Source organism: Aphelocoma coerulescens, chromosome 3, assembly GCF_041296385.1.
Source record: "Aphelocoma coerulescens isolate FSJ_1873_10779 chromosome 3, UR_Acoe_1.0, whole genome shotgun sequence".
NCBI lineage: Eukaryota > Metazoa > Chordata > Aves > Passeriformes > Corvidae > Aphelocoma > Aphelocoma coerulescens.
The window spans coordinates 60,555,364-60,572,724 of NC_091016.1; the positions used below are offsets into that span (position 1 = coordinate 60,555,364).

General features: G+C 43.2%; 1 protein-coding gene across 7 annotated transcripts in view; it reads right to left on the reverse strand.

Annotated features, from left to right (window-relative positions):
• Nucleotides 1-5,730: 5,730 nt before the first annotated feature.
• NHSL1 (NHS like 1) overlaps nt 5,731-17,361 on the reverse strand; it is a 179,778-nt gene continuing 168,147 nt past the window's right edge. For 6 of the 7 annotated variants that reach the window (XM_069010498.1, XM_069010499.1, XM_069010502.1 and 3 more), the window contains 3 exons: nt 12,556-15,969; nt 11,898-12,027; nt 5,731-8,426 (listed from right to left, as the gene is read on the reverse strand). In XM_069010498.1, the coding sequence (XP_068866599.1) occupies nt 7,703-8,426; nt 11,898-12,027; nt 12,556-15,969 (4,268 nt within the window). In that variant the 3' untranslated portion in view covers nt 5,731-7,702. The remainder of the gene's footprint in view (nt 8,427-11,897; nt 12,028-12,555; nt 15,970-17,361) is intronic. The other variant, XM_069010500.1, reaches the window with a different exon arrangement.

Consider the following 17,361-nt stretch of genomic DNA (forward strand, 5'->3'; position numbering starts at 1 on the left):
CACCTCCCTCACCACGAGCACACAACCAGGAGAGCCTGCCTGTACTGCTACTGCTGGAGTGGTGCCACTGCTGTCTGCAGACCTTTCCTGGCTGCAGGGATGAGGTGGAGTGGCTGAGAACACAGACCTGAGCTTCTCGTTAGAGGGACGTGAAATGGGACACTGAGCGAGAGCTTAGAGGTCAGTGTCAGTCTCTAGAGCTCTGCTGGAGCAGAATGAAAAGGTGGCACCTGGGGCTGGCATTAAGGAAAGCAGGCATTCCAAGAGGCATGTCAAAGGTTTGGCAGGTCATGCTAGAAAATGTGAGAGTACCTGCAGGAAACTCTTCTCTGAATCCACAGTTTAGCAAAAAGCTTTTGGCTGTCTGTACCAGCTGAAGAGCCAACAAGGCTGGAGGCCCCTGTGCTGACAGGTATGCACGTGGACTGGCACAGAAACAGGAGTTGCTTTGCGTCATGGCATTTTCCCAGACAGATGAACTTTGGGAAGTCCATGGTCTACAGACTAGGGCACAGAGGACAATCAAGCTCAGATTCCCTTCATATTTATTATTCTTGGCAGGCCTTTCAAAAGATAAATCAATATCACAAAGAAAGACTCTTGATGCTAGCAAGATGTTTCAAGCAGGATGAGGAAATACCTGTTTAAAGAGTACTGCTAAGGCACTCCACAGGAATTAATAGATGACATGAGATCTGGCTTATCCAAAGAAGGAAAAAGTCCAACAAACCAGAGTAACAACCAGAATGACTTTTGAGAAAGACATTTCAGTTTATTGTCAAGACACTTTCTTCCCTCTTTTCTCAGCAAGTATTTTAGATAATTTCTAACATGGACTTTTAGTTCAAAGAGGTCACTACAATTTCCCACACTGGTGATCATTTGAGAGAGCAAGTTTGTGGCACAGAAGATAATTTTTTAGATTCTTTGTTCCCAAAATACAACAGGGCTCCACATGAGGTTGTCACATCATGCAAGAAACTCATCCCATGAATTTGATGACTAATTTGTTGCAGTCAGTCCTGGACTTCAAAGCTGCACTTCAGAAAAAGCTTGCTTGCCTTGGGCTGTGCTTAAGTCTAAAACCAGAGTACTGCTTGTGGTTTTTTAAACTCAGAAATAACCTATCAACTACTTTTCATGTTTCCACAAGCCACAATCTTAAATTCTGACAAATTTTGCAAGGCAATGCATCAGTGAATGGAGAAATCAGTCTTAGTGTTTGTTGGAATAAATAAAGGGCTGTCTCTTGAATATGACATTGAGGTACACTTTTTTCCCTGTATATCACATCACAAGAGACCTTTCTGTGGAATTTAAGTTTGTTTGATCTTTGCCCTAAAGATCCAAGTGTGCTGTGTATGGGGATATGCCAACCTCCTTTGGGATCACCAGTGGTTTGATACTCTGTATCCATGACTTGCAAATGGACTTAAGCCACCTTAGACCCAAACCTTGACTTCTGTGCAAGTGCACAACCTCTGCTCACAGCCACATGCTCCCTGTGCACACATTTCCCTTAAGATCTCCTTTCTAAAATGTACTTGTATTTTGTATTAGGACTCTATAAAAAAAGTAAATACATTAAAATCATTATCACTCCCTAGTCTGTGATGGCTGTACTTCCAGGCAGCACACTACAACATCCCGATGAAGGCAAAAAGGATGGGACCATCTTTTCCTAAGGCAGCTTCTCAGCTGGTGACGCTGCACTGGGCACCGAATTCTTGCATCATTGTAATGCTCTTTCACCTGTTTTAAACTGACCTAGAAATCAGGGGTTTTTTTCCAAATTTAACTCCCAAAGGCAGGAATTTCTGTGTCCACGTTCTGCAACCCAGTGTGAAAGGACTGTCAGAAACAGACAGTAATTTCATTTGGAAAAAGTAAACTGAGTTGATATTTGACTGACTTTTGAAGAAGACATTAGTGCACTACCAAGATGCACATGAGTAACATTCCTCTCCAGATGACAGACAGGTAATTTAGTTTCTTTTATTTCTTATTTGTTTGTAGGATTTAATCTTGTGGTGTTTTGGGGGTTTTGGATTTTTTTTGAGGGTTTTGTTTTGGGTTTGGTTTTGGTTTTGTAATTTACACATTTTTTTCCTCCCAAATTAGTTTTTACCATCCAAACACGGAACTTAAATTTTTTTCCAAAGATAGTGAAATTTTTTTCCAAAGATAGTGAAAATGCAGGAACTTCTGCTACCTTATGTGTCCTGACAGATTTTCTTTTTTTTTTTTTTCCTTCAGTAGCTAACAATTCTGGTTTTATACTGAAGGTTGGTGCACAAACAGAGCAGTATACTACAGACAGAAGCAACTCATGTACATTGGGATTGGACTTTATATACCTCCCCCCATTGCTTATACACATACATTTTGGATTCACTACTAACAGACAATTTCCTACTAAAAATCAATGACATTTTCCATTAGCATTGTTGGGAGAAGCATTGATTGGCCCTTAAAAGGCTTGTTGCACATTATGTGAAAGAACCCAACTGCAAAGAGCTAAATTTGCAACATAAAATGTACCCAACATTCTGCAGGGGAAGCATTATCAAGGCTTTTACCAAGTTTTTCAGGATAAGATATGACACAGCACATCTTTATCAAACATTTCTGTATTTTTACTCTGTTGAGTGTTTATTAATTCACACCAGTGTAGCCACAGTTACAACCCAGCACTGAATGGTTGCAAGATTTTAATCCTGCACTCTGATTTAAGTTGATAACACCTCTTTAGAAGCAAGAAAATTATCAATTTTGTCAGAAGACTTTTCTAGTCTTAACCATGCAAGAAATCCCTTCTGAAAGTTATTCAGAAAATAAGGTGTAAGGGGGGAACTCATAAAGCTACCAAGGGCATTATGTGTTCCCTTTGGTGAGTACTGAAGTTATTTTAAATAAAACAGATAAAATGATTCCTCCTTGCCACTGTAAGTTACGGAACACACAGTTTTACCATTAAAGTCCATCCTTTTAATTCTCCCCTATAAAAGCAAACAATGCATCATTTTGAATCACTCAAATGTACTGTGGCAACACCTTTGTTTGAACAGTGACTGCTGCTATGAATGGCTTTTCCAGAATTTTGTGGTATCCAAAGAATACCTGACAAGATTAACACATTCATCCCTGTGCTGCATGCATGAGTGGCCTCTCTTTGCTTCAGGAAATGACTGAAGGTTTAGCAGGTTATCCCAGTGCAGGTGTCTGGAGATCTGTAGCCAGTCCATTGGGACCAATGGATGCAGAGTTCTTGGTAGAAATTAGACAAGATCAATCTGAGCTTTGATCTTCCCAATCCCCTTTATTCTTTCCAGACTTCAGGCCTGGTGTTTCTACAGAACTCTCCCAAGAGCCACCTATCCAGTGCTGCCTGAGGTCTCCTAGAGCATTCCTCACTTCAGCCTATTACTGCTCCTCTAAGCTCACCCAATTTTGCATTTTCCTCTTCTAAATTGTTAGGGGTTTTGGTTTTGGCTTTTTTTCCCCTCCATGTTTGACTGTCTTCAGACTTCTGCACCCTTTGAATTAGGATGAAACACACAGACTAAAATTTCTTTTTTCCCCTTGCTGTGGTTATTCCATTGTTCCTTCGCCTTTTTCTCTCTTCTGTACTTGCTGAAACTTCTTTATCATCTAGAATCTGCGTTAGCCTGCCCACCCCATACCTTAATCTGTGCATTCACTGTACTTCTCAGTAATCTCCTTGCTTCACCTTTTCTGCCAGTACCTTCTTTCAGGCACAGCCTTATGCATGAACCAGCATCCCAGTCCTGGTTTCTCAAAATCCTGTCTCCATCATAACCCACTTCTTTCCCAATTCTTTTAACTGATATCCAGTAGCCTTCCAAACCTCCGCTCACCAAGCTATTGCTCCTTGCATAACCTCCATCATTTCAATTAAGGTATTAAGTTCTCCTTTCCAGTATACAAACAGTAGTGAAGCTTGTAAATGCCCCAGAGCCTTGTGAACATATTAACAGAGTAACTGGAGAGCTCTAATTCACAGGGGGACTGGGGCTGCCTACATCTGACAGTGGAACTTTGAACATAAAGGAATGAAACAAGTTAATATAGGGCAAAATTTAGAAAAAGACTGAAGTTGAAAACCATTCCAAATAAAAGGAAAACCAGAAATTGATCTCACATTGAGCTTCAATAAAGATTCTTGTTTCAGAGGCAAACTGCAGACCAGCTGTAAACTCTGAACAAGCCCTGTAACAGTATGATGCATTAAGCATCAGGATGACAAGTCTGCTTTTTCTCTTCAGCACAGCCAAGTTTGTCCTCCTCTCCTGCTCTGGATGTCTTTAGCAGAGGTTTGCTAAACTTAATCTACAATTGTAGACCAATAAAACCACAACTGCAAAACCTCCCTATGGAGGAACCTTACTGTCTAAGAAAGTAACTTTGAAGTTGTAAGAGTGACAAAATAATTAACCAGTTCTGCCTGCGGGGAGATGACATGGTGACACCTCCATGAGAAAGTTTCAAGCACCATTAAACACATTTCAGCACGTTTACGGTATTTCACTACATCTTGTACTGTGCAAAATGTAGTCATGCAGCAACATCAGTAGGGCTGCATAAACACTGCCTTCTGCATTATCAGCCAAAGCTTGAGCTTCAGCCCAACTTCACCTTAGATCAGATGGGGGCGTTAGAGGAGCATCAAGGCTACTTGTGGCCAGAGAGGGAGAAATTCAGCCCGTGCAACACTCAAGTTTAATCTCATGTATCTGCACTGACAAAATGGTGTGCATTTAGCCTGGCTTTTCCAGAGAGTTCCCCACATAGCCCATAAAAGCAACGGGCAGTATCAGCTGGCCAGCACCAGGGAATAAGCTGGCTATGCTCCCTCCTACAGGCACTTGATGCATAATGCTGAAAAGGGCTGCAGAAGTTGAAGTCACCAGAGCTATAATTTTCCCCAGTGCATCAATTTTTCACTTAGATGATTTTCCCATTTGTAAACAATAAAATAAAGCCTGAGTATTTTTTATTACACATTATCCTGTCAGGATGGTGGCATGAGGACTGGCTAGCATTTAGCATGGCTTTTAAAGGAACAGTACCTGCTGTGAAAAGGACGTAGTCCTTTCATGTTTCATAGGATCAGCTGTGGGAGACAGACCAAAGCAACATTCACAAGATGTTTAGTGCCAAACATCCTGCCACTGCTACTCTTTGTAACAGAACATAGTTCAGATCAGTATTAATAATATCTGAAACAACCTACTTTATCCAATTAGGTTGTATTTTCATTTTAAAAATCCAATGGTTCTTTAAATATCATTAGCATATAAAAATGGTAGAAAGTTCACTGCGCACCAGTTAATCCCACCCTTGGTTCCACTGAGTGCAGCGGCATTCAACTTGTCCATTTCACTTCTCACTCACTCTGCTTATAATCTGGTTCTCCAAGAATTTTAGTTTTCTGGGACAGGTTGCAAGCAGGAGAGAAGTAATAGAAACACTCACCCGACACTGGAAAAAGATCAGGATTATTTCAACTTTTTTAGTCTCAGAATTGAGATACCAAAATGGGATGGATGTGTAAGTACACTTTAGTTGTCTCTAAAGTCCATTAGTAAATTTTGCAATGAAGGCTGGAGATTAGTAGCTAGATGTATGGATTATGGCATTCAGTGGGTTGCCATATGCTGTGGGATGCATCTTTTGAAGGAGATTTTAATCGACTCAAAAGACAATATGGCAACTGGCAGGCTTTTTCTTTATTGAAGCAAAGTCACAGCATTTTTAGCACTATTCCCCTCTGGTGAAGGGAAGAGTTAAACGAAGGCCCCTGAAATTTACATAGCTAACAAGTAAAGGATTGAAGAAAGAGATTACAAGCATATTTCTCTAAAATAAATAATCTACAAAGAGTGCTTTTTCTTCTTAAAAGCAATCTAAAAATGTAAAAATTCTACGGTAAGGAGATCAAAAGATATTTTAACAACTTTCAATATTTACAAACAATACAAAAACTGCGCATGCCATCAAATGATGCAAAATTCATATTAAAAATTAAAAGGTTCATTCCTACCAAGAACCAAAAAATCCAGCCAATATTTCAGTTTTAATTAAATGGTCTTCTTTACAATTGGAAAACCCTTAAATGTTTTTATTATCTGTAAAATATACAATAAAAACGAACCTCACTAAATTATTAAGGTTAAAAAAGAAGACCAATACTGCAGGCAAATCAGAAAGGAAAGTAACTGTAACTTATTCTTTGGTAACCAAAAGTTAGCAAGTATCTGTATTTCAAGTGATGAAAAGTAATAGTCTCCCCATTTTGACAAATGAAAGACAGATTACTGGCAAAACACAACTCCCAAGTTTCAGTTTCGAAAGATGGGCTCCACCTACAGCTTTGTAGTGCAAGTCAAATTTCTAATTCAGAAACACAACTGTCCTGGTTCTGGCCAGGACAGGATTAATTTTTTGCAGTAGCCAGGAGGGGCTGTGGCCAGGACACAGAGGTTATTCTACACCACCTCACAACACTGCTGGGGACAAGGAAGTGGGGCAGCAGGTCACACATTACCGGGCTCTGCTCTGTGTGGTGAGCAGTCACATGTGAACCATTCACCCCTTATGTGTGCACTCTAACTGTTGTTGCTGTTACTGTCCATTTTCTTATTTCACTGTTGTTTCCAGTAGATTTTTCTTCTTTCAGCTCCCAACCTTCACCTTTTGTGCCTCCAATTCTCCTCTCCAGCCACCCGCAGAGGTAAGAGCAGAGGGGAGTGAGTGAGCGGTACATGGCTTGGAGTGTTTTGGTGGGAACACTAAATTGGGGAATACTGTTCCTAAACCATGACAGTAACCCTTCCAAATTCTGGCAGTACACTGCTTCATTCATCTCCCACCTTCCTGTTGTCTGCTTGCATCCTCCGCACACACCCAGCTGTTCTAGTTCTCTAAGGGAATACTCCAGCCAAGGAAGCAATTCACTTGGAAATGAGTGTTTCACCAAGCGTATGTGTGTGGCTGCATAGCAGCTAGTAGTGTGTTACAAAATCAGCTCCCTTTTCCACATCAACTACATTGACATTTTCCCTCAGGAAAAAGAATTAAAAATACAGTACCCTGGGCCAATCCATAACCTGGTGAGCTCATTGCTCGAGCAGGACACACTTCATTGAACACGGGGCCATACCCACTAAGGAGCCATGTAATCCCAGCACCAACCCTACCACCTTCTCTCAGAGGTGAATGTGCCTCATTGTGCCTCTCTCTGCTTAACAAATGCACTACACTGCATAACTACAATGCTTCTGAACCAAATGTCCATCTTGTACCACAGGAGCCTTCCCACTTCAGGCTTATTCCTAAATTTTGCTTGCACAATTGCAGTCTCAAGAAAAAGAAAAACTTCACACCCTGACAGACTCTGAGAAAACTTCCCCACCCCACCCCACAAGAGGACTTCTAAGGCTTTACACAAAAAATTCAACTGTTAACTTTCCTTAAGCCACAGACCACTCATTCAAAGCAAGTGCTCCCCACCCCAACCCAACCATGCAGAACCATCATTGCTTTAGCATTTAAACATACACATGCAGTTCGTGAAATAAATGCTCAGCAAAGTAACCTTGTCCTGGTCTGGGCTTTCTTCTGGAATCTAGTCCCTGTGATTTTCTAGACTAATATCCAAAGCCTTTCGTCAGACTGCCTTTTAACTTTCTTCAGCTGAAGAGTTTAGACACTTCCTTGAAGCACCTGGTTGAGTCATTAAGTCTACATGGGCTGGATCCAAGGTCTCCTTGCAGCTTGCCTCCTCAGCATACGGAAAGTCATTCATGTCCATTTCATCACTGTTAAACATATCAAGCTGCCTCTCTTGCTGCTCTTCCAAAGTCCTCCGGACCCTGCCCTCTGACTGTTCCACCACTTCCCCATCTCCTTCACTAATGACAGTCATGGGGCTGCTCTGGATGCGGTTGCGGACATTGTACTTGCTGCTGGCAGCAGATGGGGGTGTCCGTGACCGGCCGTACCTCGTGCCAGAGAAGGACATGCTCCTTGGCATCAGGCCCTCACTCTTGGCCCACTCTTCCTGGGCCCGTTTGCTCTTGCTGGGTGAGCAGCTGGCAGGGCTGTCGGAAAGGTCAGGGGAGGCATCTGTCTTTGTCCGGTGGAACCTCGGGTCCGTGTTCTTCAACATCTCTGCTGCGGACATACGGGAACTGGTGTCACAGCGGCTCCCTTTCTTCAGCAGCAGGGCTTTGAAGTTGTCATTGCTGGTGCTGCTCTTGCGAACGCTTCTCTGAATAGATCCGGCTTGTTTGAGGGTAGCTAAATTTGGGGAAGCACCAGTGGGAGTTACGGGGGGCGATGGAGAATGATTGCGGGTACGGTCGTCTTCAGAATCTTTACGGCCAAGGACTTTCCTTTTGGATCTGAGTTTGAAACACACACAAAAAAGAGGACAACACAAAAATGAAACATTTTACCTCCCCTAATTAAACTCAGTTTAGAGGGATGACAATGAATTAAGCTAAAGCAGAGACAGGGAAAAGGGAGAAGTGATCTAAATCTAAAGCATGAGTAAGAACACCACCAGAACTGTACAGGTACTAACGCAGGTATTGGAGATATAAGTTTATCACTCTTTTTCTGCAAATCTGGAACAACGAAACTACCAAAACTGGCAATACTGATGTTCAAAACACTTCTGCAAATTTAATGAATCGGGTTTTCTGGAGTCAGTATTCAACTGCTCAGACTAATGTGCTATAAAGATTTATACACCATGCTGTTCCTCTGTTAGTTTGGGGACTTGATTCAAAGTATGTCATCTAGAGTATATGGGTTGTTTTGTTTCATTTTACGATTTCATTTGACACTCTCTGGAGAATCAGAGGTGTAGTTTAGTGCACTTTCCTTTAGAGAAAAGGACACAGCAATGCACTGCTGCTGAAGATGAAGAAAAGGGTGCCACATATAACAATTCTGGATTAAATGATTTTAAAAAAGAACCTCCCTAATCCAAATATTAAATAAATAGCCAAAAAAACTTCTCCAGTTCCTCTCAAGATGCACGGACAAAATTCACAGTTATGTTGGTGCTCTGTCATTGCAATTTTTGACTAAATGAAGGAGAGACCAACTTCCTGACAAGAAAGTTCTCTTTCCAAATGAAAAAGCAGAGTGTTTATCTATTTAAATGCAAAGTGCAGGGATAACACATAAAAAAAAAAAATTAAGAAATAACCATGGAACTGGGAATAAGTGGAAACTGGACTTTCATTGCCTCATTTTCACATTACTAGAAATCTTAAAGAAATGTCCATGCCTGGGATCTGCAGCACAGCTGCTTTGTTTCTTTGCTGAGCAAGAATTAATTAAAAAAGATTGTGTAAACCTAATTTTAAATATGATATTTTGGCACAAGCTTGAAACAAGTCAACGGACTTCTTAGAAATATAAAATTATAATGCTATAAAGCTCCATATTAATTTTTATCAAGCATGTGTTCAATCCAGACCATTCCCCTTGTAAAACAGATTTCTATTTAATGTGATCTTTAGCTTTACTTTCTTAAAAGCCTTGAGATTCTGCCAAGGCAAGCTCATATGTGTTCATGCATCACAGCCTACTGATAATTTAAAAACCCCCAAAAACAAAGAAGCAAGATCCATCAGCTGAGTAGGTGGCAGCAATGGACACTGCCATAGGCTGTGCCAAGACCTTGGAGTGATCCCATCTCTCCTAAGTGGTGCAGTTTATGCATAGCTCACTTGTGATACCCCCACAGGCAGCTGTACCAGCTGTTATTTACTGCAGCTGCTGCTGCCTCCACCTGTCTTTCTGGAATAAGAATGTAATACCAATGCCCATTCAGCCTGAGGATGAATGGACACCAGAAGACAGCAAAGGGATAAAATGATGACTTCAGGAGAGGCCAATGTAGGAACCTCATCTAGATTTAACTGTGTTAGTGTGTAGGCAGCAGATAATTTTGGTGCTTGGATGCTCTGCGAGTCTGTATGTGAAGATTTGTGCATTTGTTACAGGGAAAAGATTTTCCTTCCTTAGGGTTTTGGCTGCCTATGGCTATCTTTAAACACTGCAATGCTGGGGTTGTACTGCTAGCAAACCCATAATTAAACTGGAAAAAAAAATTCAATTGCAAAGATCTGCAGGGAAAGGTTTGTGATCCTAACTTGGAGTGATCCAGTAAGACTGTGAATGCAGGGCAGATCAGTCAGTTTGCTGTCAGCACCTAGCCAGCTTTTCTCAGTATATATTAATTAAAGAAACTTGAAATTAAAAACCAAATTTGGTTTCGGTAGCTTTTAAGACACAGACAGGGTATATGTTCAAACAAAACTGTGACTTAAAACTGAGGACTGTTCTTCCTGTCCTTAATGTACATACCACTAAATTTCTTATCTTGCTCCAAAGCACATATTCAAGAGTGCCAATTACTGAAATAATACCTCTTAGGAACAGTGGGGGCAAACCAAAACCCTTTTTTATTAATTAACAACCAAGGAAGATATTGGTTTAAGTCAAAAGCCAGCAAAAGCAAGGTCTTAATAAAAAATGTGTCAAGTCTGTCACATCCAGTTCCACTGTCCATTTCCCCACAGACTCATGAATTAGAGGTATGTGCATATACACAGAGATCCACTCTGTATCTGCAAACATAAATGAGAAAGGCTACTGGCCAGAATATCTCATTCTAAAACCAGATTTGCCACAGTTCTAGCAAGTGCCATGCAACATGAATGCAACAGACCATTTTCAGAACGGCTCCTACAGGTCAAGTCCTAAGGGGTAACAGTAAATTATAAAAAGTCAGTATCATATATATTAAATTTTTGTATTGTCCGGAACTGACTTGTTTTCAAAGACGGGGAAAAACCAGCATTTGCATCCAAGATGCTGCAGCCTCCCAGCTGCTCTCCTCCCGTCCCTCACTCCCGATGCAGACCTCGGGCAGAGCCGTGCGAACCGACGGCACACCGGGATAACCCCCCGCTCCCCGGCGGGGAGGCGGCCCCTCGGCGGGTTGCAGTGCGCGGCGCAGCCACGCGATGGCGCCGGCGCCACGCCCAGCCCGGCCCGGGGCGGCTCCGGCCGCGCTGCGGGAGCGCTGCTCGAAGGGAGCGCTGCTCGAAGGGAGCACGCGTTCCCTGCTCTGCCTCTGGGCGCTCCTTTCCTCGGGGCTTTCTTGCTTTTTGACACCTAACGTGAACAACACGTTATCTAGCTGCCATTCGGGACGATTTTGTTTTCAAGGGAAATGAATGATGTCATTAATAATAGGGCCAGCATTGCACATTTCATTCATGAATCAGTTTGACACAAAACACCCGACCCTCAGGCTGGATTATGGCAAACTATAATCCAGCGTTTGCCATATGTTTTGCCATATGACTGACATGTTGTGTTACTTGCCAGTTTCAGCCACGCTTGCCATGAAGCATTAGCGTTGAGCCTCTGTCCCAAACTGCACCATATAAGCAGCGAAGAGAGTAAAAAGAGATGGAGAAGAACGAGAATGAAAACAAAAAGATACACAGAAAAAGCAACAGTAGAGTTAATATGGCAGATTGAGAACAGTACAATAAATACTAGACGTAACTTGATATTTTAAAGGGTAAGGTATTTATAATATAATTTACATCCATTTAATCAGGTTGGTTTTAGTTCAGAATGGACTAAATACATTTGTAAAACAATAAAATGTAAGTTCTTTTCCTCATTTTTTTCATATATAGCCTTAGTAGAAAGTTGATAAATATGTGCTTTCTGTTAAAGCAATGACTGTTGTAATTGGGTGTTTTAGTAAAACAATGTTAAATTTATTTTTGCGAGACCTACCGGACCTCACAGTACAGGAAAGGCAGTTTCTGCAGTACCTGTGAATGGCTGCAAAAAGATCCTCAGTAGTCCTTGGTCTCGCTGGTGTTGCCACTCCGTCTGTCTCTTCCCCATAGCTACTGCTCGGCAGGAATGAACTGTTGGCTGTGTCTGATTCAAACACCTCCACTGTGCAAAGAGAACGAACAACGCAGTCAGTCTGTCATGCGAACCTCAGGGGCACTTAATCCTGAAACCAGCCCTCACTGCCACTAAGGAGAAGCATCCAATGGACTGAGTGCAGCGCTGTCATTATGGTGATTTCAGATCAACGCTTGCTTAGGGAACTGCAGTGCATGAAATGCCTGTGCTTGCTCACACACAACAGGCGGAGAACAGTAACAAAAGAAAACTTGTATGGTTTCCTCTAAAATACAAAACCAAAATTAACAAATTGTTTTCATAGCATGCTTTAATACTAGCATGGGCAAATAAAGCATCATTTTCTTTCTGTGTCTGCAACAATGCAAAGTCAGAAAAGAACTGCAAGAAAACTCATGAAATATAATCAGATCCCTGCGACATTTTAGTTGTAACAATCACAAGAGGTTCTGCCCTCTACAGAATCCCACCTCAATGCTAGGATGGCTATTCTCACTCCCCACCTTCTCTGAAATAGCTCCTGCTACATCTGAATTAGTCAGAAAAGAGACTCACCACTTTCGTTCTCTTGAGATAGGTGCCCGTCAGTGTTACTGCCACTGTCTTGGCTGCTCCCTGAACTGCTTCCTTCATCAAAAGCAGACTGCTCCTCCTGCCTGGGTTCTTCTTGAACTGGTGATGCAGCAGGCTGTACCACAAAGGCATTCGCTCCCACTGTCTCAGAGAAGGTGAATCCAGCAGCTCCTCCCTCAGGAACCAGGCTGCCAGAGTCCATCTCGCTAGAACCGAGTCCATCTGTAAGACAATTTCTCGCCTCCTCACAGTGTGCAAGCACAGCGTCTCTCTTAGTTGGGCTTCTGGCAGTATCACTCACTTCAGCTGCTTTCTCCACTGTAAGGTCTAACTGTGGAGGTGGTACCAGAAGGAACAGCTTGGGTTTCTTTGATATAGGAGGTGGTTTCTTGCTTGGCAATACAACCTGAGTCTTGTCAGGAGATGTTGGTGACCCCTGAAGTGACACGCCAGAAAGGAGGTCTTCACTCTGCACTGAGGACTCAGGTGTGTCATCAGTGGCTGACCCCAGAGCATCAGCTTCAGAAGACTTCTTCAGACCTACTGCACTCACAGGCTTTTGATCACAGTCAAGTACACGTGTGTTATCAGAGAGAATGAGAGGAGAACCCCGAGACAGTGTTTGAACTGCATTTTTAAATGAAGTGCCTGGAGTTTTCATTTCCTCGTCGCCTAAGCTGCTACTGAGTTTTAGTGAGAGAGATGTCTTTAGCGAAGACTGTGATGATGAATTTGCAGTACCCTTTTCCTGAGAGGTGGTTTCAGAAGCAGATTCAGCTGATGGTTCACCTTCTGTTGATTTTTTCACGGACCTCAACTGCACCATTTGCAGTGCTTTGGTGGTTACTAATGGCATCACAGGTCTCGATGCATCTTGCTTACTGAGTGGCTGTTTCACTGGACTGTAGCAAGAATCGTCCTGGTTGCGTTTCTTAAAAGAAAACTGCGGGTATATTGTTGCACCTTTTGTTATTTTGGGACCAAGTGGTGGTGCTGGTGGCGGGACAGCTATGGAGCAAGAAGGAGGAGGAGGAACAGGCGAAGAGAATGAGCTGATGGAGGCTTCTTGAGGAAACCATGGAACAGTCTGAGCAAAGGAAGAATTTACACTGGCTTCTGGCGGAGGAGGGGGAAACGTGGGAGAGGCAGACAATGGTGACAGATCCATGACTTCTGCTGGAGGAGGAGGAGGGGGAGGAGAAAGTTCAGGGCAATGTGGAGGTGTTGGAAGAGGAGGTGGTGGAGGAGGTGCACCAGAATCCGGAGGAGGGCTCAGAGCAGGGTCCAGTTTCTTCACACTCACACTCCCTTCAGTAGATGTATTTGAAGAAAGAGAAGTGGATGATGAAGACATGGAGACTGAAGACAGAAGAGAGGACTTCCTTTCAGGCACTTTAGGCTTCAGCTTGGATTTCCCACTTCCTGATGATGCAGATTTTACAAGTACAGGCACTGGAGTAAGTGCAGTGGGTGTATTGGACTGGCTGGAGTACCCACTTGATGGTGATGTGACTCGGTGGGATTTCTCCGGAGAAGCACTCTTTGGTTTGGCCAGTCCACTGGGCACTTGTGGCACAGAAGCCCTTGAGCCATCACTGAAGTGGCTGATGCTGTAATCGCTCAGAGCAGATGATGTACTGGCAGAATGGGTCACTGGAGATTTCACCTGCTCGTCTGCCACTGCGGCATAGTCGCTGTAGTAACCCCACTGGTCAGCGTACTCCGACTTTATGCTACTTGTCTCACTCTGGGAGGGAGTGACTGTGCAGATGGAGTACAGGTTTGGAGCAGTGGTGGACATCATGCTGCTGCTCGCACTGACCGAGCTTTGGCTGCGGGAGCGCAACACCCAGGGATCCTCATAATCACTGCAGGGGCTCTGGGAAGGGGAGCTGCCATTTTTGCACTTAAGATTCAGCTGCAGAGAATGCTGGAGCGTGGCAATGAGTGTTTCATCAAGTACCTGTCCATTGGACTGGGCTTTTTTCTTAGGTATCCTTCTGAGTGAGTCTGTTCTGGATGGTGGCAAAGGTGGCTTCTTTGCCTTTTTCAGTGAGATGTTTCTTGCAAGGGATTTGTCACCTTGGCCTGACTGGTCATCCTGATGTTTCTTCTCCTTTCCTTCAAAGACATTTACCACGTTGTCTCTGGGGTTCTCAAAACCATTAGTACTGTTGCATGGAATGTCTGACTTCAGTCCGGAGTCCATATGCATGGGGCCGTAACAGCCATCGTGGTCCAAAGAATACAGGGAAGTAGAATCATCCCTGACTGACGTCCTCTCCAGGCTGCTGCTGCTCAGGTTGCTGCCGGGCGTGGCACAGCCTGGTGTGGTACAAACCACCTTGCGTGAAGGGGTCTCAATGTTTTCTGAAGACTTGTACAACCAATGCTCTGTGCTGCTCACTGCTGCCTGTGCTCTCTCCCCAGAATAGCTGGATTCACTCCGACCATCGCTGTCCTGGGAAGGGCTTGCTAAAGCAGCAGTGTTCCTACAGCTGTAGCTCATGCTCTGAGATCCAGCCTCTGCATTCCCAGGAGTGCTAAGAGAGACGGCAGAGTCACCAAGAGAAAGCATCAGGACAGTGTTAGATGGGATGGTATCTGAAGTCTGTGAGTGACGCGTGGAGCTACTCTCACTCCAGTTGCCACTTGAAGAATGGTGATCTTCTTTCCCACTTATTGCACTGCTGGCAGCAGGATTGTCTCTTGGATTTGGGTAGGCAGTGGAGCTGGTAATTTTACTATCCAATGATCCAACACTCTGGGCAGCGTGAATAAGGATAACTTCCGAGGAGGATGACAGTGTTGCATTGGGTATGATACTCGTTGAGTAGGTGGCATGAGGAGAGACCACACATGCTGGGCTTGAGGACTTCTCGCTATCACAGCTTCTCACCTCTTGGGACTTTGGCCTCGACAGGGTCCCCATCGTGGGATTATTCCTCAGATGCACAACACTATCATCCACTTGCAATTTACTTATCTGGTGGGGTAAAGTGCCAGCAATGTCTTCTGTCTGCCTCGACATCATGCTCTGTGTCTGATCTAGGGACTGCAGAGACACTCTCGCACCAACCCGAGGCAAGCTGTGAAAACCTATGTCGTCGTTTTGGCGAGAAGCAAATATAACTGCAGCAGAGTCACTCATCACTGACATGTTTCCAGATGAGCTGGAGAACTGAGACATCTGGGCTGCAATGCCTTGTCCTTTCTGTGCTCGTATTCTTCTCATTGAAGGGGGCACAACTTTAACTTCCTCCGTCTGGCAGCTGGTGTCCTTGGTTTCGGAGCGCTGCATAGCAGAGCGATAGCTGTCTAGTCTCCCTAGCGTGGAACAGTGATCTGGGACATACATCGAATGCCCTCGGAAATCACTTTGGCCAGTACCAACTGCTGGAGTCAAAATAAAATAATTATTTCTTGAAGTGCAAATTCACATTTATCTTCTCATTCAAAAAAAACCCAACCCAGAAAACTGCTCGATCCCCTGCTCCTGCAGGTTATGCCTTCTGAAGAAGAATCTGCAACAATGGATTTTTCAGAGGCATCGTCTGTTTTCTGCATTTCTCTTCCCTTTTTCCTTATTACCAGGAACCTCCTGCTTACAGAATCGTCTGCGTTCCTGCCGCACATTCGACACATGAAATCCTCTGTTTATGACATGGCAATAATTTCCATAGTAATCAGTTGTGTCAGAAACCAAGTAGTACTATTTGACTTCCAGTAGGCAACGCAGCAGGAACAGACAAAAGCCTGAGAAACGTGAAGTGTGTTCCCATGCTAATGCCTCATGCAATAAAGAAAAGGGGAAGGAAATCTGGAGACTAATACGAATAAAAAATTCTGCTTTTTACAAGCATTACATTTCAGAAAAAAATATTTCAGGAGACACAGATAGCTCTCCAAGTCCTGCAGCTTATCTGAAAGAATGCTACCACATGGAAACGTGAATTGTTTTACCACAAATAATACATACATTATAACAGCATTTATATAAACGTTATCCGACACTGAAAAGAAAACTATTAGGTAACGTTTCTCCATACAACTCTATTTTCTATTTACCATAAAGGAAAAATTCTAACAACTGGGGAAAAGAAACAGCTGGTATTGATGGTTGTGTCATCCTCAGCACCATCAGGAAATAAAAAAATTAACACTTTTTCTAAAAGAAGGAATAATCACATATTGGCATAACTCCCCCCAACTTTGAAGATAATGGAAAACCAGTTTTAGTTCAAAATATAGTTATCATTGGGTCAATAGAAAGGATTCTAGGGCTCTTTTATATTTACAGTTTTATTGGTAGTTGCCTTTTAAAATCACAAACCAGAGGACTGCTTTAAAATTAGTCTGTGTAAGGCTGTTGCTTTTGAATTCAGTTGCGTTGCTGTATAAATAGCAAGAGAGAGGCAGGCGTGCTGCTGGAGATGCTGGTAAGGATGCCACACATATGTCACTGTGGGGGAAAACTGGTTATTTCAAGTCTCCGCCTTAGCGAGTCTCAGGAGCAATGAAGTAGCACGCCTGAAAGGAATGTTCTCCTTTCGTATTTACTATATGAAACTGCATTGGGAGGATAGGTATTCTTATCATGCAGCTTTAAACACCACTTAAAGGACATTTAATCATCCTGCTGCTTGGCAGGCAAAAGAGGCATTTAGGGTAAGGAAAAGAGGGCTCTGAAAAGGCTACAGTTAAAGCAGCACACACAAAAAAGATTGTTTACTTCTTTTCCTCAGGCATGTAAGCAGTCTTTCAGCAGCTTGAAGCCTAGCTAGTTTG